At 51.4% G+C, this 24,097-nt stretch overlaps 3 protein-coding genes across 4 annotated transcripts; 1 reads left to right on the top strand and 2 right to left on the bottom strand.

Moving 5' to 3' along the window:
* Positions 1-72: 72 nt before the first annotated feature.
* Positions 73-926, bottom strand: LOC133282064 (histone H2A). Its single transcript, XM_061478067.1, has one exon. It carries the CDS (start codon positions 636-638, stop codon positions 207-209), a length of 432 nt encoding a protein of 143 aa, XP_061334051.1. The 5' UTR covers positions 639-926; the 3' UTR covers positions 73-206.
* A 426-nt stretch (positions 927-1,352) lies between these two features.
* DPAGT1 (dolichyl-phosphate N-acetylglucosaminephosphotransferase 1) lies at positions 1,353-6,684 on the bottom strand. 2 transcript variants are annotated; one of them, XM_061478065.1, is made up of 9 exons: positions 6,357-6,684; positions 6,138-6,258; positions 5,840-6,053; positions 5,166-5,312; positions 4,948-5,032; positions 4,301-4,489; positions 3,577-3,664; positions 3,082-3,237; positions 1,353-1,926 (listed from the first exon to the last, which is right to left on the bottom strand). In XM_061478065.1, exons 1-9 carry the CDS (start codon positions 6,509-6,511, stop codon positions 1,861-1,863), a joined length of 1,221 nt encoding a protein of 406 aa, XP_061334049.1. In that variant the 5' UTR covers positions 6,512-6,684; the 3' UTR covers positions 1,353-1,860. The 2 variants fall into 2 exon arrangements, with proteins under 2 accessions (XP_061334049.1, XP_061334050.1); XM_061478066.1 differs by lacking the exon at positions 6,357-6,684 and having other exon boundaries at positions 5,840-5,992; positions 6,084-6,350.
* A 770-nt stretch (positions 6,685-7,454) lies between these two features.
* On the top strand, positions 7,455-24,092 carry C2CD2L (C2CD2 like). Its single transcript, XM_061478064.1, has 15 exons — positions 7,455-7,930; positions 9,739-9,834; positions 10,282-10,401; positions 10,865-10,975; positions 11,925-12,038; positions 12,669-12,780; positions 12,953-13,076; positions 13,632-13,696; positions 14,286-14,413; positions 14,678-14,849; positions 15,454-15,555; positions 16,171-16,304; positions 16,813-17,095; positions 18,582-18,791; positions 23,815-24,092. The coding sequence occupies exons 1-15, from the start codon at positions 7,685-7,687 to the stop codon at positions 23,976-23,978; spliced, it is 2,181 nt and encodes a 726-aa protein (XP_061334048.1). The 5' UTR covers positions 7,455-7,684; the 3' UTR covers positions 23,979-24,092.
* The last annotated feature ends 5 nt before the right edge of the window (positions 24,093-24,097 follow it).

Here is a 24,097-nt window from a genome sequence, read left to right as displayed (position 1 = left end):
CAGCTTCACGCACCGGGACCGCGGCAAGCGCAGCGTTCCTCAGCCCCGCACCGCCGGCCACGGGGCGGGGTGGGGCCAGCTCCGCCTCCAGTCCCGACGACGGGACCGCGACACGCCCCCTCCCCACGCGGATCGCAGCTCTCCTGGTGAGCAATAGGGTTGGCCCTGAAAAGGGCCTTTGTGTGGTGCCGAGGGCTCGGCCGGTCCTAATACTCCTGCGACTGCTGCCGGCTGCCCTTCTTGCCGGCCTTGGTGGGGCCCACGCTGCCGCCGCCGGTCTTCTTGGGCAGCAGCACGGCCTGGATGTTGGGCAGGACGCCGCCCTGCGCGATGGTGACGCCGCCCAGTAGCTTGTTGAGCTCTTCGTCGTTGCGCACCGCGAGCTGCAGGTGTCGCGGGATGATGCGCGTCTTCTTGTTGTCGCGCGCCGCGTTGCCCGCCAGCTCCAGGATCTCGGCTGTCAGGTACTCCAGCACGGCCGCCAGGTACACCGGCGCGCCGGCCCCCACCCGCTCCGCGTAGTGCCCGCGCCGCAGCAGCCGGTGAACACGCCCGACCGGGAACTGCAGTCCTGCCCGGGACGAGCGAGACTTGGCCTTAGCCCGGGCCTTACCGCCGCTCTTGCCACGGCCAGACATGGCGCCTCGCTCCTCTGCGCGCTCTGTCCCCAGCCCACCAGAGCTCTGCGGCGAAGTGAGGCGAGAGGTTCCGCACCCGGCCCTCTTATAACCTTCCCCAAAGTAGCACTCAGCTCATTGGATAGCGCCGCCGCGCCTCGCTATTGGTGCGTCTGCCGGAAGAAACTTTTCGCTGATTGGCCTCCTCTGCGAGCCACCGCGCTTGCCCCGAGTTTATTGGTGGTGGAGACAGGCCAATCAGACGGCAAGGCGCCAAATTCATACCTCGCTGAGGCAGTTGATAGGCACTGCCACACTCCCTCCCCCGTTCCCCTCAACCCGGTTGCTTCAGGGGCTCCCCTTTCGGGTGCTGAGGTGAATCATGGCGCCACGTACTGCCGTATGGGTAACGATTTGGGGGGGAGGAAAAGGCACTCACGGCGTGTGGGGCCTTAGCTCAATATGAAGAGTATTTACCAATGTCCCCTGCCATGCATGGCTGCAGCGATCCTCACTTTGCTATCCCGTTTTGGATGCGTCCTGATCTGTGAAGGAAGGCAGATGATAAAGATGTTCAGAAATAAAAGCCCTTTGGTGGGAAGATCCCTGCTAACTGGGAAAGAGGAGGGGGTCTACTGGAACCAGTCCCCTAGCAGGGTTTAAAGCCACAGCGATGTCTTGTGTAACCTAGCTTTGCTGTGTGACAATGTTCTTGAGGCAAATTACTGAAGGGGAAAGGGTAACACAAGCTGTTTTATTTCTGGAGATCTCCGAGCTCTGGGTATAGTTTATAACATCTCACTCTGTGTCCATGGACCGAAGACAGGATTGGTGAAGCCCGGAGACGATTCTGGCTTACTTGTTCTGCTGTAGGGAGTCTCGCAGAAATTGAAGCTCTCAATTTTCTCTCCAGGGGAACCCTAACGTGCTTGTTAGATGCATAGAGATTTCATCTTTCCCACATTTGGATCATTTACTTCTCCCCTAAAGGCATTCCCAGTAACAGTGATGTCCAAGTAGCAGGGAATCTTTTCTGTCAGTAGAATCTGACAAAAGCCTTCTGGGCACAATGAAAATAGAAAGACTATTATGGTTCAAGAGTGGCCCCTGCAGAGTAGTTGCACGTTGGCAAGTGTCCTGAGGTTGTTGGAGGGCCAGAGGAAGATGAGTTGCATCATTTGGTCAGCAACTGGAGAAAATCGACTGGCGGGTACAAGTCTTTCCTCTGTTCCTGGCAGCCCAGTCAGACATCATAAAACAAACGCACTAGCTGGTACCGGATTGAGAATGCAATGGTGCTGCCCAGGACCTAGGTAAAAATCAGCCAGAGAACAGAAACATGTAGCATTAAGTAAGGTACATGCTGGCAGTTCCTCATTTCCCCTTGGATTTGCTACACTTTGTGCCTTGTATAGAACCAGCAAAGGGTAGAAGTGTAGCCAAAATCCTCAGCTCTTTCTCTGAGAATGGTAACCATCTGCGGGGGATCTCCACGCGTGTCTGCACACAGTAACATCGTGAGAACACGTGGACTAGAGGAATGGTTGCGAACAACCCTTTCCTTGTTAAGGAGCACGTTATAATGTAAACTCTATAGTTTGTGATGGAAAATGCATCATGTCAAAGCTGCAATTCAGCATCCTTACAAGAAAGCTCTGCAAAGAATTCTCTGCTGTGGCTGGCCTCCAGAGCAAGTAGTAGGTACTTTCTATCCTTTCTCATCCCTGATATAGTCTGCCTAAGGCCTGTTTGGTCTCCAGGTTTGTTTGCTGGAAATCCTCCCTCCTGAATGGGAATTTGGCCAAGTAAGTGTCTCTTTCCCAAGAAGAATCTCTGATCTGAGGATGAAAAAAGGAGTTTTACTGTGGGCACCTAGGAAACGCAGCCCTTTCCACAAGTAGTATTTCTTCTGTTTTGTGCATGAGAGTTCACATACCAGAGGTAGTGGCAGTTATCTGTGAGGCAACTTATCCTCATGCTCTAAAGTGCTTCCAAACACTTCTGCAACCTGCTCAGATTTTGGGTACCACTGAGCTGTGTGCCATGCTTACCAAGTCCACCAGCCGGAGACAACTCCAGGACTGCATTGTTTGGTCTGGCTGACAAACAGGAATGTGGGAAAAGGCTGGATCTGGTCACAGTGACAAAGCACTCTGCTGTCCTAATGTTTTTGTAGCATCCAGCGATTCATGGCTTGGGAACCTTCTCAAGCTAACCTCGTGATTTGTATTTATTAGCTCTCAATGAACATGGAGGGGTGATGGGTAGAGGCAGGGGGAGGAATGTGTTTCCTCCTTGAGCAGCATAAACCTCCTGATTCTCCTCAAGTTCCACAACTCAACTGCATCTTGTGTGAAAAGCATGATACTTTACTTCCCCTTTTCCCCTTGAAATGCTTGAGACTCATTTGGATCTGTTTCTATTGCAGAGTACATCTTTTTACTGGAGGAAACATTGGTCTGACCTGAATGAGCAGCAACAGGAGAGTGAGACTTCGCTCGTGGGTGGGTCCAATCAGCTTTATAACAAAGTTAATAAGGGTCATATTATTGCACTCGGTATATTCGCCATCTTCATCTGTTCCACTCCTCACGTCTACCATATGCAAGATCTTGACGGCCTGGAGAAAGAAATATTACACGTTATTTTACCAGTGCTCACTGGACAGTTTTGTTCGAGATTCCTTTTCCTATACAATCCCCAAAGAGCCTGCACTCTTACTAAAAAGGCAGATGACAGGCATATGATGATTCTGGGACACTTCTATGTGTGATGATTCTGAACACAATCGAGTGCACATGAGGGATGGTGATGGACCAAGTGGAGTATTTTCTTCTGGATTTGAGCCAGGAAATAACTAGCAAACACAGAAGTTCTGTTTTCCCTCCTATCCTGTTCCTCTCACTTTTGATCACTGCCTCAAAATGGGCCTGACTTTTGAATGTTTTCTGGACTTTACCTTCAGAATGTTTATTCCCATGGCAGAGAGGCTCTTAGTTTTGAATTTGGTGTAGCTCATCTCCAACTTCCCTGTGCTAGGATTGAGCCTAAAAGAAATATAACAATTTTAGTCCGGATAGAGCGAGGAGAGAGAGATGGCCAGCTGAGTCACTGAGAGAGAAACCCAGTGGTGGAAAAAGCAGGACTAATCCCACACATGTAGCAACATGCTGATATGGAGTCCCTCAGACTGGACAAAGCAAGGAGGAGATTCCTCCCCACTGCACCCCTGTTATAGGCATAGAGCTGCATATATTTAAAGCTAAAGCATCTAACATCTGCAGAGACAACTGCCGATGCAGGACAGTGCCACAGAATGCTTGTTACTACAAAACTTTAGCAAATACTACCACAACAGTATTAAAAGCGACCTGTGTCAATCTCTCTTGATCTTGTTGCTGAGACTAATCATATTCTAACATTGTTAAAAATCAGTTCTGTATCTGGGGGTTGGGAGGGCTGCAGCAGTCAGAAAAGACAACTTCTTTGAGAAACCTCTACTGTGTGACCTGACCAAGACTGGCAGAGGGAGCTGGCTAACTTTTAGCTATAAAATGGCTTTTTTAGCTATAAAATGGCTTTGATGGCTTTTTCAAAGCACACATACCACCACCTTTCTCAGCTGGTGTTCATGATAAAAGGCACAATCTGTGGTACTCTTACAGGTCGCTCAGGTACGTTACCTTGGCAGCCGGTGACGGGGACAAGGAATGACATGAAAGAGTTGAGGCAATGAGTAGAGGAAGTTGAGCACTTGTGGGATGAAAAAAAGCAGCATTGTTTTGCTGAAGTGTCCCAAGATCCCCACCACAGCAAAGGTCATGCCGGCAAAGTAGCAGAAGGTGTCCCCAACAAACACTTGAGACGGGTACCTACAATCCAGAGCAGAAAAGCAAAGGTCCGTCATCATCGCTGTTGCCATGCAAATGACTTTATAACCACCGAACATATTCCCAAGCGGCTGGCTAGAGAGGGAACTGCAGCAAATCTACATGGTAAAAACAACCACTGCAGCTATCTATGTCAAGGACTGCAGGGCTGGGACCCACAACCTGATTTGCAGAGAATCTGATATGAAAGAATGGCTAAAGAGACAGAGCATATCCTCACGTACATTTTGGTGAGCCGTGCGACTGGAATTGTGCTAAAAAAAAGCTACCAGTGCATGAATGCTTTGCACTGTTGGTTCTGGCAAGGGACCCATCTATGCCCCAGCATTCCAACTGCATGCTGGTAAATGGGTTGGTTGGTTTGAAAAGGGAGAATGTAGAGGGAAAGGATGCTTCCAAAGAAACTCTGAATGGATGCTTCCAAAGAAACATCCTCTTACCAGTTGTGGTAAAACAGCCCCAGCGTGGTAAAAAAAAAGGGAATCATGAAGTAGAGAGAAAAAATGTGATCATCTCGGTAATCCCCTATAGAAAAAGAAAAAAATATGTTTGTGATAAGACAGGACTGGTTGTTTTTTACTAGTACCAGATATCAAAACCTAGGATTCTATCTCCCTTTGCTTTTTGCACCCCAAAACACGTACACTATCTACCTTACCATTTAACTCTACAATGTTGAACACAATAATGGAAGCAGCTATCACTAGCGACTGCCCCGCTTCAATTCCATTAATTCCAGCGAGAATGTTGATGGCGTTGGTGCAGAACACTGCTAGCATGCCCATGTACACGTAGTAGAGGATACCTGCAGGTCAGAGCAAGCAGAGTGCTTTAATACTCATAGGCAAAACAGACCCGGTCCAATTCACCAAAGCTCTTGCTCTGCACAACCCATTACCTGGTGTTCTCGGTGAGTTTGTCAGTAAGTGGTAGGTTACTGACAAATTGTTCTCTACCCCGTGACTTGGCTGTCATGTGTACGTGTATGTATGACGTAAGGGCCGCAGAGAATGGATGCGATGCAGCGGCAGACCGTAGCACTGTTTCTCGTTTCTGGTCATCCTGGCATTGGCAGCTGACTGCTGTACGTACCCGGTGCTGGACTGTATTGCCAGAACCCTGGAAATATGCGTGGTGCCTACCTGTGTGTGGCTGAGTGCGTGCTGGGTTTCTGGATGTAGTTTCCACCCTAATTAATATTTAGTGGGTACCCTCTCATTGCCAGTATAGTTGTGGGTGCATTCCCTCTGCAGCACAGAGTGCCTCGGGTGACCCCTTCAACAGATTGCTTGCCACTTGTATGATGGCTTCCGCTGATTCGTAACAACTTACCCAGGTCCAAGTGCATGCCCAGCAGCACACGGAAGGGCTTAGGCACCACAATAGTCGTGTTCCCAAAGTTGGTGAAGTAAACCATGAGCAGCGGGAGGGAAGCCATGGTCGGAAGAAGGAGCTTCTGGCGCCAGCGCAGGTTCAGAACGTCATCTGCAAAGCCCAGGAAAATCATGCAACAGATGGCGAGGAGCGAACCGATGAGCTCCACAAACTGCAGGACAGAGAACAGCACCCCTATTACCGGTGGCCAGTCCCGCCTGTGTCCGCCGCACTCCCGACACCAGGCGAGCCTCACCTCGTCGTGAGGAAAGGCCGCGCACTGCTCCTCCATGAAGCATCTCAGGAAGGGCACGGGGATGAAGCAGAAGAGGATGATCAGGAACACGGCCCCGCTGATCACACCCTGCGCTTCGGGGCTGAAAGGAAGGCAAGGCGCGCAGTCGGCCCAGCTGGTCCTGGTCCCGGGGCCGCTGCGGCCCTGCGGCGCACGGTTCGGTGGGGCAGCGTTACTCACACTGGCCGCCGCGAGGCCTTGTTGAGGTCTTCGCCGTAGAGCCGCGCGGCGAGGAAGCGGTCCTTGAAGGCCGGGATCAGTGTCAGCGTGGCCACCAAGCCCAGCAGCGACCCGCCGAGGTTGATGAGGAGCGGCACAACGGGCCAGGCCGCCATGACTACGGCGAGCGCTGCTCCTGCCAAGGGCACACACCGCGGCCGGGCGCGGAACGCCGCCCGCCACCCCTTCCGCCGCGTGTTTCCAGCCGGACGCTAGAGCGGAGGCACCGGATGCGCAGGCTCCCTCCAACCAATCGGCGAGAGGAGCGCCGGTTTTGGCACGAACCGCCGGGGGGGCGCGGGTTTCTCCCGGACACGCCGCAGCCGCGCTGGAGGGGGGAGAGCGCCTGTGCCCGGCGCTGGAGCCTTCCGGGTCAGTCAGCGCCGCGACCACCGTGGCCACCCTCAGTACGTCACTTCCTACCCCCGGCGGCCGGGCTCGCGGGACTGGGAATCGGCGCGGGGGAGCCGGGGCTGTGCGGGGGTGAGGAGGTCCCGCGTCGAGCGCTGGCGAGATGCAAGGGAGCGAGGGGCGGAGCAGCCGCGTGCTCCTTTACCGCGAGCCTTCCCTCCAGTATTTAAAAGCCAATAAAGTGCCTAACGGGAGCCTCTGGGCTGACGGTTGCTAGCAGCGCTGAGACCCTCGCGGGACCCTTTCCGCGGGGTGTGCGTGTGGTACGAGTCGGTGAGCGGCGAAGGGAAGCGGCGGCAGCAGCGAGAGGCTTTTTGCGCGCCCGGTGCGAGTGGACTGTGGCGCCCAGAGCGCTGCTGAAGGGGTGGGGCCGCTTCGGCCCCGCTGCGAGCACGATTTGTACACTTTAACGTGGAGGCTGCGGTGTTACCGGTGTCAGGGAGGAAACCGCAGCGAGGCGGGGGGCGCGGTGCTGGGCGGAGATCCCGCGGGTCCGCAGCAAGGCGTCGCCAACCCCCGGCCGGTGCTGCCGAGGGCCGTGACCGCTATGCGGGAGCGGAGAGGGCGAGCTGCGCGCGGGGCCGGGCCGCGGGGGGGCGCCGCGCCGGAAGAAGCCGGCCGGCGGCGGGGAGGGGGGCGGGAGGCAGGTCGGCTCCGCGGTTGTGCGAGCGCGGGCCCGGGTCTCTGCTCGGGCCAGGCTCCTGCGGCGCTGGCCGGGCTGAGCCCACGTGCGCCGCGGGGCCGGGAGGCGGGCTACGACGCAGCCTCGCCTCCTCCACACTCCCTCCGGCGGGAGGTGGCGGCGGCTGGGCCGGCGGCGGAGCGCAGGGGCCGTGCCCGTGCCAGCCGGCCCGCCGTGAGTCGCTGCGCGCTGTGCCATGGGGCCGGATCCGGGCTGGGCCGCGCTGGTGCTGCTCTTCGCCGCCTCGCTGCTCACCGTCGCGGCCTGGCTGCTTCAGTACTGGCGGTCCGCGGCCCTGCGGGCGGCGCGGCGGCGCGGGGCGGTGACGGAGGAGGCCGGGGCCCGGGCGCTGCTCGCCGCGCTCCTCGCTCTCCGATCGCTGCGGGAGCAGTGGCAGCGGGCCTGGGTGCGAGCCCTCAACAGCCAGGCGCGCCGGCACGGGGTACGGCCGGGGCCCGGGCGGGGGCGGGCGGCGAGGCGGGGCGGGGGGAGCTGGCCCCGGGGAGGTGGTGGCGGCTTGTGGGCGGGGGGGGTTGCCGGCCCTTTGTTCTCAGGCTGCGGGGAATCCGTCCCGGGCGGTCGCTGTCTGTGGCTGTGGGGGCTTGGCCGGAGGGAGCCAGCGCCTGTTCCCGAGCAGCGTCGTCGGAACACGGAAAGGAGGCGCTGGGCAGCGGCTTCTGGGCCCGAGGCCGAGCGGGCTCTGATGAAGCCGGCTGCTGTGGCCGCTCTGAGGTTTCCACAGCAACCTCTTCCGACTTTTGTGGTGTTGATTCTCTTTAGTCTCCTAGCGTTACCGCTATGTTGATCTATAGTTTTGCAGTCTATGAAGAAGAATGTTTCACACTGATTCCACGTGCAAAGAATTTCATGGTAGCTTGTGTTGCCTGTGGGGCAGAGGCTGCAAAGTCTGTTGTACTTGATAAGTTGATGGGGTGAGATGAAGCAATTGGATCTTTGGGGAAGGAGCCTTGGAAGAAGTGCTTGGTTTAGTTATGTGTTGCCTGCACTGTACCTGTGGCTTTTTTTTTTTTTTTTGGAAGAAGTCCTTTTCAGTTACAAGGCAGGTAAGTTGCACCCCTGCAGTACAGCCGTTAGAATAAAGGCTGCAGAACCTGAAGGAGTGTCCTCTGTGATTTGGGTGAAGGAGGGTTTTACTTCAGCACGTCAGCAAGTCAGGGGTGCTTTAGTTTTGGTACTTAAAGTAGATGGTGGTGTCTGGCATCTGGACAGCAGAAAGATTAATAAGGCTGTTTAACAGTTTTACTTGAAAGTAACTGCAGAAGGCAGAGCAGATCTTAATTATGTAGGTCAAGTGTAGTGTTCCTGAAGTTCTGCCGGGTTGGACGGGGCTTTGAGTAACCTGGTCTAGTGGAAGGTGTCCCTGCTTGTGGCAGGAGATTGGAACTAGATGAGTTTTAAGGTCCCTTCCATCTCAGCCATTCTGTGATTCTATCTAAGCCTTGTGATCTATACAGAAGGTTACTGCATTGCAACATTTGGCCTAGACTTGCAACTATCCTATATAATGCAGTTGTTTTTGAGGTATCTCTTTGTCAGGTGACAAAACAGCTGAAAGGTAGTGTTTTGTTCTTTAGCTAGTGCTTCGGTACCAACTTCCTGCGTGATGCATTCTGCTAAGGAGTACTTTGCTGACTCTCCCTTGTGTGTAGTCCCAAGAAAGGGAAAAGAAAATGCCCAAACTGGGGTAGAAGTCTCATGGTTTGCTAAGAAAGGATAATAGAGGGAGGCTAGCTTTCCGGAGTCCTAGTTAGGGACTCAGTCACTTCCTCCTCACTAGTCTATTTTCTTCTGTGGTTTTCTTGTTTCTTTGTAGCTTCTTTCAGCTTGATGAACTTTAAAAGATCAGTTTGGGGGTTTGTTTGCTTGTTTGTTTTTAACTTGGTCCAGGGTTAGCACAGAGGAGGGAGAGAAGAAACAGGAAAGCTTCTGCAGTGAAGAAGGGTTAATGCACTTGACTTAGAGTTGACTGCAACAATTTTGCATTCTCATTTGAGGTTGCCTGCCTGAAATTAATGTAGTGTTTGTGAGTCTAAGCCTCGAGTGGAGACCCTGTTTTCCTCTTCTGTAAGGGCAAGCCAAGATGGGCAGAATTGCAGCATGCAGTGGTTGTGCCTAGCAAGACTTGTGGAAAGGGACATGAGTGTGCCTGGGGCCCCACCCCAGTCATTCGTCCTCCTCCAAACTATCTGGGATATTTTGATCAGAACTAATGTAGTTCTCTTTTCGTAGAGTTCAGTGCAGATAACGTTTGAAGAGGGTTCTCAGCTACCACCAGCCGCAAATATAAGTCATGTGACATGCAAGGGACAGTCGGACTGCAGCATGGTAAGGGTTTGCTGTTCTGAATTGTTCTCTGTGGGTTTTTTCTGTCGATTGATGGCATGTTGCAGGGAAGCTCCTGAAAGCTGCGTGATGAGGACTGTGGAACTGGGGAGGTTTCGGGCAGGATTCGTTGTTGAGTTCGGTGATGTGCCAGCTGAGTCTGTGGGAGCCCTAGGGGAGATACGTTGGTGGAGCTAGCACATATATGTGCTGAGCCCGAATACCGGGATCCTGCAGTGGAGAAGGAGAAGAGAGATCTTGTCACCAGTATATCTTTACTGCATCACGTGCATAGTCTCTAATGGCAGGTTCCACAGGGTCTGAGGGCAAGCCTCATGTTTCTTTCCTGCCACGATGGGTGAACCTTGCCTATCACTTTTAGAGATTTTGCTGTTGTGTGGTGATAGCCTCTCACCAGTGGTATAAACTCTTCTTTCCTTTTCTTTCTAGGTGCTGTGTTGCCATCTGTCAGCTGAAGCTGTGAAATTCCCTGTGTCTGTTACTCAGCAGTCCCCAGTTGCTGTTTCTGTGGACACCTATCATGTCACTTTGGCTGTGCTGCAGGCTCAGGTAATGGTTGTAAAAAGTTAGCCTGTGACCTTGTTCCTTCACCTGCCCGTACACAGACTGAGGAAGGACGCAGTATAGTGTGAAGAAAGGCCTCGTGATGCTGGACGAAGTGTTGTTGCCGCCCTCATATTTGGCGCGGTGGTAGATAATCCCAATCTAAGTGCCAAGTTCCGCTTTCTGTGTCTTGTTCTGCAGATATTGGCTATATGACGTAGCCATAATAAAATCCAGAGAGGTTTGAGATTTGGCATTGATTTTGGTGCCTGGGCATCCAAAAGCAGCTAGGAAGCCAGATCTTGGTACGGAGCTTCTGCTGCAGCTGCTTCTCCCGTAGGCCTGGGACTGCTTGTATTCTTACGTTCTGTCTCTTACTGTTGTACTGGCACAGGAGCCTTTCAGTCGGTGAATTTGAAGCAGGGTGAGCAGAACCTCTTCTTTACTGTGGGTATTTGTTCTGGGTCAGGTGGAGATCCACTTGGAGGAGATTCAGAATGAAGGTCTCCTGGTGTCGTGGACATTCAAGGACAGACCGGACATGAACCTTTCCGTTCTTCCGAGACTTCAACTTTGTGAGGTGAGCGGCAAAACAGTGGGAGAGGCGGGCTTGAGTAAGAGGGAAACTGAAAAAGGCAGAAACAGTGCTGAGACAGAAGGAAGGCTGTGGCAGAGGGGAAAGGAGGAGAGGTTGGCACCTTGCTCTCGTGGCCCTTCAGGGCAAGGGAGGGGATTCTTTTGCCCTAAATTCTGTACTAGCTCAGCTCTGTCAAAACAGCTCTCCTCAAGAGGGGCTGAAGTGGTACTAATGCCTGTTGTCTGAGTTTGGTGTAGCAGCTGAATGGAAGTAAGCATAGCAAAAAAGTCTTTCTGTCTGCGTAGGTCCATCTGCTGTTGTCTGATGTTGAGCTGCACAATGAGCTGTTGGTTTTTTGTTTGTTTTTGGTTTGTTTTTTTTTGGGGGGGGGGTGTTGTGGGAGGGGAGTGGTGGTTTCAGCTTTTTGTTTGCTTGTTTTGTTTATTTGGGTTTTTTTTTGAGAGGTTAGTGTGCAGAACAGAGCCCACAGTTGTTAGAGGCTTAATGAGCTGAACACAGGAGTGCTTGTGCTTCTGTGATCCAAACAGGTTGGTTCATTTGTTTGTTTTATTGACACCCTTGTTGCTTTATCCTGAGCACATGGAGGAATCGAGCCGTTCTCCCAAAAGTGCCGTAGTACCATCTCTTGAGGTGGTGAGGATGTGACAAACTTTTAAAGCTATATTTTCAAAATTTGCAATGGGTAGACTACAGATGTAGAGGATTAGTCTGTCTCATTTAGACGACTTACATTTGCCTGCAGCTGTTACACAGAAACTTTAAATAGTGGGGAAAGCAAGTACAGGATATGGCAGGAGTACCTGGGATGCTATTGCTGGGATAAAGACCGTGTAGTGTCTTAGAGGTGTGAGAGGCAGCTGGAGCTGTATAAAAAGAAAACATGTCTGCCTTATTATGATTTTTCTGTTTCCTCTTGACTTGTGGAGAGAAGAATGAAGGGAGAGCAGACCTGTCCACCATAAAGGATCTGATTGAAGATACCATTATCAGCACACAGCCAGCCATGACAGTGAATCTGAAGGCCTGCGCTGCTGGAGCTGGTGCAGTAAGACACTCTCCTCCTGTCACTCTTGTGCCTCAAGCTCTGTGCCTAGGGGTGCTTCTGAGGGCTGAAGCTCAGGCAGGAATATGGAGGTCGAGACTTGCTTCTGGGTGACAGCCTCAACCCGGCCCGCACTGTAGTAGGGGTTGGGGTACTGTGGTATGGGAAGGAGAGTTGATTTGAAACCACTCCAAAGGGCAGCTCTGTTTGTACCTTCTTTTCTGAGCACTGAGTGTCAGTTTTATTGAGGTGGAGCCGAACTGCCTGAGACACGTCTCTTTTGGTAGTCTCTCCGTTCCTCTGAACGCTGAGGTTCTGTCTGCAGCAGCCTTTGTGGGCATGGAATGGTCCATGGAGTGTCATCTTCCATAGTCTGCCTGCCAGCCAGCGAGATTGAGCTTGGCTGTCTCATCTGCGTGAAATTCACCATCTGAAATAACACAGGGGCCCAACGGAGGTCAATATCTTGGGGGAACCTGCAGCATCTCTTGATGGCTCTGCGTGTATTCCCCGACAGTTGGTGCAAGGAGCAACTTGGCAGATGCAGGGATGAGCTGCCAAGTCATGTGTCTTGCTGCTGTTGGCTGGCAAGTGAACAATAAAGGTGTGGGTCTCACCCTTGTCATTTCTCAGGTTACCAGCGATAAGTTGACTCGAGAGTCACTGTCCAGAGTAGCCCCTCTGGGTTCTAAGCTGTTGCTCCGGAATCTTCGAGTGCTGAACTTGGGCTGCCAGGGGAAAGGAGGTAAGCATGAAAGCTTTGCTGATCTGCAGGGGCAAGCGTACAGGTGGTGAGACTGGAGTGAGTGGATGTTTTGCGTGGGTTTGAATGGAAAAAAATGGAAAAGAGGAGCATGTTACCACCAAGGCACTGCCTCGTGCTGAGCACATGCATGCGCTCCATCTCTCTGTTGCAGGACTTGAGGAGATATGCTGTGTGGCAGAACTAGACAGCCCCCTGCAGCAGAAGTGGACGAGGCCGGTGACAGCGAGCAGTGCCAGCGCTGTGGCAGAAATGGAGTGGAATGAGGAGCTGTTTCTGTAAGTGTTGCACCCTCCTCACAGCTGGCACAGCAGAGGTGGAGCAGCACGATTTCTGGGTGTCATTACTGCGTGGTGGTAATTGATGCAGACTGTACAAAAGGTGAAGTCTGCATTGTGAGGCAACAGGAGTTTGTGCTGCCCGTGTGCTGGGCTAGCAATTCCAGTGATTGGCCTCAGCTTGCATATGTATTTCCTGCTCCTCTGGACTCTGTTTTAACTGGGTGGTCAGAAGGGGTGATCGTGGTCGGCAGGTGCAGGTGCACAAGGCCTGGAGTGTAGATCTTGGCCTTCCAGATGAATTGCTCTCTCAACTTCACCTGGAAATGTAACACAGGCCTGCAGGTGATACAAACGGGAGTTCTCTTCTTCTGTGTAGTGTGCTGGCAGGGGCAGCAAAGTTGTCTTGTCCTCCGAAGTAGCATATGCATACTGAAGCTTTGTAAAAGATGACGAGGCACGTGAGATTTCAGGGAGGGAAGATACGGAATGGGCTTGCTTGCTGCTTGGCTCTTTTGCAGATTGCCTAATATGAGCCTTTTTTTGTTCCAACAGGGAGTTGGGACACAGAAGTAGAGAGCTGAAGCTACAGGTGCTGGGGAGCAGCGACAGAGGGGGAAGTGAGTACTGGAAGCCGTAGGAGAGGTTGTAAGATGGCGAGACAAATGTGCCTAAGGGACTTCATGTGCTTTGAGCCTGAGGTGGTTTGGTGTCGGTACGATTGCAATGAACTCTGCAAGCGATTTTTCATATCTGATTGTATGTGAGCCTCTCACTGTGTAAAACAACTTTTGAGTCTGTTCTTCCAAGTGAAACGCTCCTAACTTTGACCTTTCTGGTACCTGGGAGATTCCTGTGGCCTGCCCGTCCCCAGTCTTAAGTGGGGAGAGGGATGCGGGGATTTGTCCCAGGGTGTTGTAAGAAGTTTGCACAAGGCTCGTAACTGTTCATTTGCACTCAGTCAGGGACTTAATACAGTACTTACTTTTGATGGAGGCTGCGCGAAACCCACCTCTTTCAGGGAGTCAGTTTCTGGATCAGTAAAGAGGAGCGGAGGAGCACTGCCTGCCTCTTCCCCACCTTGAGCCTGGGAGCTATAGGCAGGGGGGCTTGGCTTTGCTGGCCCACAGGGCTGCTTCCCAAAAAGCAGAAGGTGTCTTGGATGCTGAGCTCACGCAATGCGTTCTGTTTTCCTGTTCCTTCCTGCAGGTGTGTTGCTGGCACATACCACGCTTTTGCTTGATTCTTTGGGCAAACAATCTTCTGGGAGACAGGTCTGCTCACTGGCCCCAGCAGCCGGGTGGTCACTGGCGGCTGAAGCTACCATTACGTTGGAGGTGAGCCTGTAACAGTGTTTGCGATGCGAGCCTCTAGCTAGAGATGGGTGTAACTGGTCCTTGGCTCATCGCAGGGGACTGTCAGACCTTTATGTTGCAGAGGGGTGTCATCGGGCCCTTGCTCCCCAAGCCTCTGTCTGCTCCACCAACTTGGTAGCGGGGATAGCTCCTTGGTGCCTGGAGCAGTAGCTTTTGTCATCCATGCACCTGTCTTTCCAACTGGGAAGAGGAGAGCCTCTCTGAGCTGCACTTTACTCTTTGTAGCTGCTATTCCAGGAGTCTCCTGTATCTTTGAACACTCAGCATGCTCCATCTCTGCGAACCAGCATCACCCCCACTAAGAAGGTGGAGATGGACCGGACCATCATGCCTGATGGCACCATCGTGACCACTGTCACCACGATTCAGTCCCGGCCCAAGGCAGACTGCAAAATGGGTGAGGCTGCCGTGTGATGGGCATCTTGTACATGTCACTGCTATGGGGGTGCAGGCTCCTTAGCATCCTGTGGCTGGCTGGAGGCTTGCACCTAGCCTCAAGGAAGGGAATTGATGCAGCCCTGTGTTTGGGGGGAAGTGAGAGAAGGACAAGTCTCTCTGACGCCTTCTGACAGTGGAAGCTCCTGACTCTAACACGCATACTGTTGCATAACCTCTGCGTTAAGGCGGGCAGAGTGCTTTGCCACTCTTCCTCTTATTTACATGCTGAATGCAGAACCGGAAGCACATTGACCTCGCTTGCTAGTGGTTGTTGCTGCTTGCGGTCTGATCCTGATGAATGTGTGCTGCATATTCCATGAGGCAGGGACAGAAAATGGCATGAACAGGGTGTCGCAGGTGGGTTGCTTTGTGTGTCTTTTCCCAGTAGGCTTTCTACTGCTTTGTTATTGCAAAGCCTCACAGAGCCAGCCTCTGCAGGCTCTCAGCACGTGCGCTTGAGGTTTTTTTGGGGGGTGTAGGGGGCCACGACATGGTAGCGAAGTTGCCTAAACTTCATCTCCTCTTACTGGTGTCTCTGTGTCTCTGCCTCTTTTACCATGAAGATTCACCATCGAGGTCGCCTTCCAAGGTGGAAGTGACTGAAAAGAAGACAACGGTGCTTTTGGAAAGCAGCTGCCCTTGCAGCCCCTTGCCCAGCAGCAGCTGTAAGTGCTTGGAAAACTGAGGCTTTTGTTGGAGCGACTGTATTCCTTAGCCTTTCATGGAGGTTGTCTGCTGTCTGAATGTGGAGCACAGAACTTGTCTGCATTTCCTGTGGCAGAGGATGTCTGAGTGCCTGAGGGAAGGTGGGGGCAGAGGGGTGGTGGCAGGTGGTAGCAGGTAAAAGGCACTCTGGCTATCTGGTCTGTGACTAGGCATTTCCTTTCTTGATGAGAATGTTCTAGGCTATCTGAACCCAAAGAGCTGTGCTCATCCTGTACTCAGGACTCTGACTGTCTCTGGGACAGAGAGCTGCAGCCTTTTTGATGGTTCATGGCCAAGGGTGCCCAAACTCTTGGAAGTCTTTGGAGGTCTTTGTCAAGCGGGAAGGGTATTTTAATGACCTATCCGGTGGGAAATCGAACTTCGCAGGTGCCTGAAAAAGCCAAGAGCTATATGATGCTTCCTTCCTTTGGTTTATTTGGGCAAGTGTGTAGTAAATTCTGTTCTCTCCCTTTGTGCACATTGAGTTGCCTGTAATGAGCATCGTGGCAAGCAAGCGACCTCTTGCTGGTGCCAAAGGTCACTACACCAAGTGTTGGTATCTTTCTTGTGCTCAGGGAATAGCTATATGCCCAACGGCTTGGATCCGGTGGCTGAGACGGCGATCAGGCAGCTGACTGAGACAAATAACAAGCCTGCCAAGAAGACCCCAACGAAACGTAGCACGCTGATCATCTCGGGAGTTTCCAAGGTCTCTGATAGTTGCAAGGTTCCATTTCCAATCTGTGAAGTCTTTTCTAGGGATGGGTGCATTGAAACCACCTGGTCCGATAGGAACCAGTGTGGGAAGGTTCTGGCACAGAAAACTTGCTCGACAGAACCCTTTCACTGCTTCCTTGGAGCTTGTCACTGCTTCCCAGTGAGCATCAAAGGTACCTTGCCAGTCTGCAGGGCAGCTGCTGGTGGGAGTTCACAAAGGGCAGCCATGGAAAGAGAGGCTGCTGCCATAGCTGGTTGGGAGCCTCATGAAGTCCTTGGACTTGCCTGAGGGAGTGAGAGAGAGATGCCGCAGAATGCTTTGGAATCTGCCACGTTCCAGTATGTTTCAGCAAAAAAGTGACAGTTGCGCATCGGTGCCATCTAGCACTAATGATCGGATCCTGAGTGTCCATATGTAGGTGTGAATGGAAAATGGGAGATAAGTGTGATTCTTTTAAACTCTGTCTTCCTGTCTGTCTGACTCTCTGATACCCCTCAAGGTACCTATCGCTCAAGATGAAATGGCACTTTCTCTGGGTTATGCTGCATCCCTGGAGGCCACAGCATACAGGGATTCTGTGGCAGAGGGCACAGGCGAGTGGATGCACGATTCTACTGAATCATCACAGCTGCTGGAATCGTCGCCGTCTAGACAGAGAGCCGGTCAGGAGCTGGATGAGACAACACGGTCGGACATCTCCGAGAGGCCATCGGTGGAAGATGTTGAGTCTGAAACTGGTTCCACAGGAGCACTTGAGACCAGGAGCTTGAAAGATCACAAAGGTAAGGATGAACTAGTAGATGGTAGCTAATGTTAGACTTGAGGACCAAGTGCTGTCTGAGTGCCCCGCCCACAGAGCAGCAGGGCTGCAGGCAGCTTTCAGCATGGTGAAGAGCGGCTTCTGTGAGAGCCTGGAAAAGCCTGTCTTTCTCACATGCTTCCTGCTGGAGCGGTTCCAAACTCCGTTGTTTGCAGGTGTCCGAAACCGAAAGCTGTGGCCTTTTCGGTTTCTGTGCTTTCTGTCCCGGTTCTGTGCTCTCTGCCCCCTGCATGGTTTGCGTGGTTTGCATGTTTCTGAGAACCTGTGTTCTCTCCCTAGCCTCTAGGACTACACATTGGACACACCTCCGTAAATGATTCCTCCTCTGAATTCAGCTGCCTTCAGCATGGAAACAGAGGCTGGCCAACAATGTGGATTGTAGAGGCCTCGATTCCCTCCCTCTTTCTCTGTTAACTCATGCTTCTGACCTGTTGTACCATAGGATGTCCACATGAACTGTCCGTTTTCAAACAACGGAGTGGGCCTCCTATTCTGACCAAGCTGCTGTTCCAGACTTCCTGGGCTTCCTGTGTCAATTGGGTGGATGGCACACCTTGGATTTGTCACAGCTTGTAGCTGTAGTGGTTTCACTTAACTGCAAACTTACGTAAATAAGCACCAGCCAAAATCTCGATTGCTGAGAATATGAGAGCGGGACAGGTTTTAGGAGGGTGTACTGTGGTACAACCAGGTGCAGTTCAAACTGTGGTGACCAACCCCTTGTTTGCATGTCAGTGGGTAGGAAGGTGTGTGGCCCTGATTCTTGAGAGATGTGGCAGGCGGGGAAGGAAGAAAACCAGAAAGCGAGCCCCCTCTGTAGGAAATACTATTGCGGCTTTGTATGGCGTGCAGGTTTTGAATATGCCTTTTTACACCTGGCACCTGTTTGGGGCTGATGGTGATTGCCATCTCCATCCCGTCCTGCCCACGTGAGTCATCCAGAGCTGTTGCTGTCATTTGTCTCCGGGTTCCGGCATCTCGTGAAACTGGGGGCAGTCACTCTAGTGGCTAGATCACTGACTAATCCAGGTCTCCTTGACACAAGCTGGTCCGAGAGGCCTTTTCCCTGCTGCATGTTTCTCACGGTGTCTCTGCATGCAGATTTTCTCATGTGTTTTCCCTGTGTGTGAGTCTTAGCTTTCTATTACAGTTCTGCACGCTTCTGCTGCAGGGAGGACATCGTTGTGTAAAAGGAAGGTTATGCAGAGGGGACGTGTGATGGCATGCTTAGTGAAGCCGCTTGTTGGTATTGCAGCCTGTTCCGAATGTAGGCTTTTGCCGTGCAGCCAGGAGCTGGGATTTGCTGAGCTGCTGTGAGCTTCCATTGCTCAGGGTGGAAGATATCTGTGCTGCACATCAGAGAGCAGCTGGGTGCGTTATTGCCCCCGAGACACAACGAGGGCAGGATACTGTCATGATTTTCAATTCCTTCCTTTCCATCTCTACAGTTAGCTTTCTTCGGAGTGGAACCAAGCTCATCTTCCGGAGGAAGAGTAAGCAGAAGGAGGCAGGCCTAAGCCAGTCGCATGATGACTTGTCCAGCATTGCCACCGACTCCGCTGCCGGGAAGAAAGCCGGCAGCTTCTCCCATCGCCTCATCAAGCGCTTCTCCTTTAAGTCTAAATCCAAACCCAAAGTTAGTGACAGCGTGACGGCAGGTGAGAACTGAAGGACGGAGAAGCTGTAAAGATTGCACAGAGATCCTTTTCTAGTCTCCTGTCTTCCCGCTCTATGGTATCTGTGACCTGTGGTCCGGTTCCTTTCAGCCTTGGCAAGGGAAGACGCCCCTGGTGCTTTATGCCATTTGGGGAACAGAGGTGGTGAAACCGGGGCTTAGGCTGCTCATCTGCCTCTCCTTAGCCCTTTCTGACTGTCATATCCCACTGTACTCTCCCAGAAAATCCAGGTTGTGTGCTAATCCTGGTGGAAATCCCAGGAGCTGTGGAAGCGACTCTGCACTTGTAGCCGTCTGGTGTTGCTGGGTGCATCCTGGAAGGAAGGGGGCAGTGGGGAGGCTCTCGAGTGGCAGTGCTCAGAGTTAAAGACGGAGAAACTGCTGGGTTAGCTACGTTGCTGAGAAGCGTGGGATGTAGCCTTGCTCAGTTCTGGTGGGAGAGAATGATGTGGTCGCTGGCCATCTAAATGCTCTCGTTGCTTCTGCATGGTGCAGAGCCTGTAATCTGACTGAGGTATGGTGCGGTGTGTTCCCAGTCTGCGAGTTGTCAGGAGAACAAGCTGCGGTTCTTGGCTCTTGGAACAGCTCTGTATCCAAAAGTGCTGAGGGATGCCTGCTTTCTGCACTATGCAAATGAAGGAAGGAGCCTCTAAGAAGGAAGTTTAACCACCAGGCGAGTTTTTGTAGAAACCTGGGCCCTTGCAAGAATGTCTGGTTGGTGCTGTCAGCACTGCCACCCTATGACGCAGCCTTCCTTTCACATCCGCGTCGTCAGATGGGAAATAGGCTGTGATGCACACGTGCACTGACCGTTGTATGAGCAGAACCCTTTCCCTCAGGGCGGTTGGGGGTGTTGCTGGGCAGGGCTGCCTTCCGGACTTGTGGGGTGCCTGCCTCTTGTGCTCTTGTGGTTCTTGCCAATGACCGATACCACACTGGGGATGTGGGTTAGGAATGTGGCGACCCTAGTGAAAGGGCAGTGTGAAGTCTAAAGCCATGTGGCAGAAAGAGGCAAGAGTTTATATGTTTTCACTTATGAAAAGGTTTCTTGTAGTAGAAAGGGCCTTTCTTGACTGCATCTGGTATTTCCTTTTTTTGAGCAAACCCAGTCCACTGCATTCAAACAGCAGGTGTTTCTGTAGTGGGTATTTGCGGAGGAAGAAGCACACGGGAGAAAATCAACTCCTTGTGCAGAAGGAAGCTGACCTTCTAGACAAATGGTTTCCTGCTCTGCTGACATGCGCCCTTTGTGAATATCCCAAATCCTTGTTCAGCTAGAGTAATGACACTCTCAGAGAAACCCTTGTGTCCTGACAGCGTGCCTGGTTTGAATGACAGCTCCTGCTCTCTTGTGAGTTGTAGAGTTAAGGAGGTAGGGCAAAGAGGAGGAAAACCTCCCTGAAGAGCAGTTGTCTAGGCCTGACTGGGTTCACTAGCTCTGTTCTCCTGTTACAGTACCTCCCAGGTGGGAGCTGTCGCCCTGTCTTGCGCAGGATGTGACCAACTGAAAAAGCAGTTGTTCTCCTGACAGGGTACATAAACCAACATCCCATTCTTTGGAAGGACACATTCTGGTTTACCCATATGGCCATTTCCAGAGACTGGAATGCATTCAGTATGCTTCTGAGAAAGGATTGACAGACGTGTATTTTGGAGCATCTCTTGAAAGTGTCTGAAGGTTGGGGGTGGGGGGCAGAGTCACCTGCTGGGGCTGGCATTGAAACTGCTGGTGCTTGCCAGTGGGAGGGATTCTTCTTTCCTGCCAACTCCCTATGAGGTTGAGCACATGTGAGAAATCGGACCAGCCCAGCTGGCTGACCAGGAACCTCTTCTCCATCTGTTTGTTTTGGTCCAAGAGTCTTTCTGTTCATCCCCGTGCTCTTCCATGTGTTTTGTCCTTTGTTTCTTCCCTCATCCACATGGTACCGTGGCTTTGTTTTCAGCTCCATGTGCTGCTGATGTCAGTGCTCACCATTTCTTGCTGAATGTGGATTTCCTTGATGCGAGCTTGTGGTTCCTGCTGTGGTGCTGGTGGAAGGTGGCAATATGCAGCTCTCCTCTAGCCATCTGGCAGCCAGTTTGATGTAGCCTTCCTTTGCCAGATCGGTGTGGCTTTGCACATGGCACTGTCCTTTGCAGGCACACCCCTGTTCCCAGCACCTTGGGGTTTGGTTCCTTTTTGGGCATTCCTTCTCTCTTGCACTGTCCCTGCTACCGATCTGTCTCTGTCGCTCACGGTACTCAGCACTCTGGTTTGGGTTTTCATGTGTCCTTTTTTAATGCATGTCAAGGTATTGCTTTGAATGAAAAGTGCTGGCTGAGCCCAAACAGCACCACTTCTCTAGTGGTGTGGCTGTGAGCCTCGCATTAGAAGTGCTGGCTTGAATAGAAGGGAACTTCCAGACAAGCCAGCAGCTCTTCAGTTGCGGTTTATCGCAGGACTTTCTGTGGGTCTCATTGAATAGTCCTGTGTTCTTTTCTTTAAACAGCAAGAGCAGCTCAAGCTGTCTTGGTGTGGAGCAGCCAGAGGTGAATGCTCAAGGCTCCCTGCTGTGCTTCTAAAGCATGAGCCTGTGGCTTGCATACTCAAGATGATCTACAAGGCCTGGTGAGCCTTGTCCTTGTTGCTGTAGATCAGAGGTAGGAAAGGCAATTGAGGTTCTTGTCTGGCAAACGCATACCTAGATTTCAACTGGAATGTTTTGTTCTCCCTTGGGGGAAAGAGACGATAGGAAAGCTAGGAGTGAAACCGATAGAGTTCTTCACTGGCCTTAGGGACCAAGGATGCCTTTCTAGCCATGTTAAAGAGGCAATTTGTTTTTCCTGAATTTGTTTCCGGTTTGTCTGCTGCAGGCAATGCCTGCTCATGTATCATGGTAGAGGTACTGGTTTTGATTTTGAGCATTGCCTTGGCAGAACACTCATCTGGGAATCTTCCTTCGCTGCGGTCTGTGGAACGAATGGTGCACAGGACATGTAAAAGTCGGTGCATATCTTCTCTTGAATTTTTTGGTGGTGCTTTTTATCATGACCTGTAAATTGCTGTGAAAGTTTCTATTGGGTTAGATAGTTGCGAAGGAAAGGGATATTGTCAAGTGCTGACAGCGCATGTCCCCAGCCGTTAATTCCCACACCTGCTTGTGTTTCCTAGCAGAGATATACTTTCTGCCATTTTGTGGCTTCTCAAAGTTGAACAGTGCAGGACTAATACTGTAACCTTTTATCTTCTTCTAAATGTTATTGGGAAGCGCGGAATATTTTTGAGGGTGTTTGGGTAAACTGCTGTTTTCATGGACAGAGGGGTAGGGGGAGTGGCTCAGCCACATACACTGGGAGCTTTTCAGTTCAGGTATGCTCCTGAGTAACGTGTTGATCCTTTCTCTTTGTGTCTGTGCATGGCTTCCTTTCTCACACTCGCAGTCGTGTTTGTCCCTCGAGTTGTAGGCAGCTGGTTTTGCTAATCCTGGTTATGCAAGCACAAGTGAGTCTCTTGGCTTTCTAAAGCCAAGAACAGTAATGAATCTGCCTCACGAGGAAGGTATGATTATCAGTGTGAGAAACCATTCTTCTATCCTAATCTTCTTGGAAGGAAAGGGAAGGTCATGTAATTCTTTGGCCTCCAGAAAAAGTTAAGACACGGTCCCAGGGAGTTTTTCCCCATAGTGCTCCTGGCTTTTTATTCTCTGCTTGGGTTTAGGACAAGAAGAAATGCTATTTGAAATCTGCTTTTCCCTGCTTAACTTCTTCCGGATACCCGTGTCTTTGCTTCGGTGCCCTTACATTTCATAATGCCCTGTGACCACGAAGCAACCCTAGTGTGTGGTGCAGGCCGCAATCAAACTTTTTGGAACCATCAGTAGTTGCCAGGTTGCTGTCTCAGGGTAGGCTTTATATCTGCACCTTGTGAAATTGGTCCTCAACCAAATATGTGGGGGAAGAATTGCTGACAGAGTGGCAGGCATGAATGTGGGGAGGCTTCTGAAGGAGTTCAACATGCTTATAGGGGCCTGCGTTCAAAATACTGCGTTGTGCTGCTGGCTGTAAGTACGCTTGTAAGTTTATTTTGCTCCAGATACATCCTCTCGCCGTGTTTTGGTAAGGCTTGTTAAGAGCTTCCCCATGGGGAAAAAAACCCTTGATATCAGCTTGAGAGGGGTATCCTCTTTGAGGCGGGAGAAGATAGGCATGGGAAGAAAAAGAGGGAACTGCAAAACTCCAGCAATTTGGGGTGCCATAGGCTTTATCCTGACGGGTGCCTGACTGATGCCTGATAATTGAAGAGGGTGCTCGAAGGCGGAGGGATTGTATGTGTGCACGTGTTTGCTGCGAAATGATGGCACTGATTGGTAAAGTGGCCTTAACTGGCTTTTGTGATATCCACAAAATATTTCTTACATGGACACCCTTTGGAGGCAGTCTTGAGCAAACAAGTCCAACTTCTGCCCCTGCAAACACCCTTGTGTGTTTGTGTAGCTGAGGACAGGCTTATAGGCAGATTGGCTAATGTGGGGAGAGCAATAGGAGTTTACTTGGGTAGAGAGCTAGTCGGAAAACAGTTTTGGGGATGGGAGGAGCGTAATGAAAGCTTATATAATAAAGTATATGTAATAGAGCAGAGGTGAGGGCCACAGGCACACTCTGTTTCTAGACTAGAACTGGGCAGGGGGCAAAATGTATGTTTACAAATGTTTTCATTCCACTTGTTTGTCTCTGTCATTGCTGCATCCTTCCTGCGATGGCTTCTCTCAGTTCATTGCCTGCTAAATAGAGATGTCATTTTTGGATAGCTGGGGAGATGCTTGAATGTTGGGTCGCTGGTGATTGCATGTTCTGGGGTCTTTAGCATCGTTCAACCCTCCCTCCCCCTGTGTAGGGCACAGTGTGCGTCACGATAGAGTAACAGTCCCGGTGGTTCAAACTTCTGGAAAAGATCTTTGTGTACTTGTGGTATTCCAGCTCCTTCTACAGGCATGACTGCTTCACACCACCTTTTCTCGTGCATACAGGTACTGGACCAAATACCCACTCTGAATTTGTATGTGCTCTTTTGTACTTTGATGCCTTCTCTCTGGGTGGATTTATTTTAATCCTGAATCATTTAGAGGAGAGAAAAAAAAAAAAGAAAAAGGAACCATGTAGCTATTTAAGAGATGAAAATAAAATTACTTAATTCGGGCTAAATGAATGAAGTTCTTGCACCTTTGTAAATGTTGAAGAAGAATTCCATTGCTGTGTAATGGCTGAACCTGTTAACTTATTAAACCACATGGAAATCAAAACCTGACCCAG

This window comes from Pezoporus flaviventris, unplaced genomic scaffold (assembly GCF_033815535.1).
Source record: "Pezoporus flaviventris isolate CSIRO_AGI_PZ_B2104156 unplaced genomic scaffold, CSIRO_AGI_Pfla_v1 ptg000113l, whole genome shotgun sequence".
Taxonomy (NCBI): domain Eukaryota; kingdom Metazoa; phylum Chordata; class Aves; order Psittaciformes; family Psittacidae; genus Pezoporus; species Pezoporus flaviventris.
The sequence above is the reverse complement of the archived record's forward strand: the minus strand, read 5'-3'. Positions and strand labels throughout refer to the sequence as shown.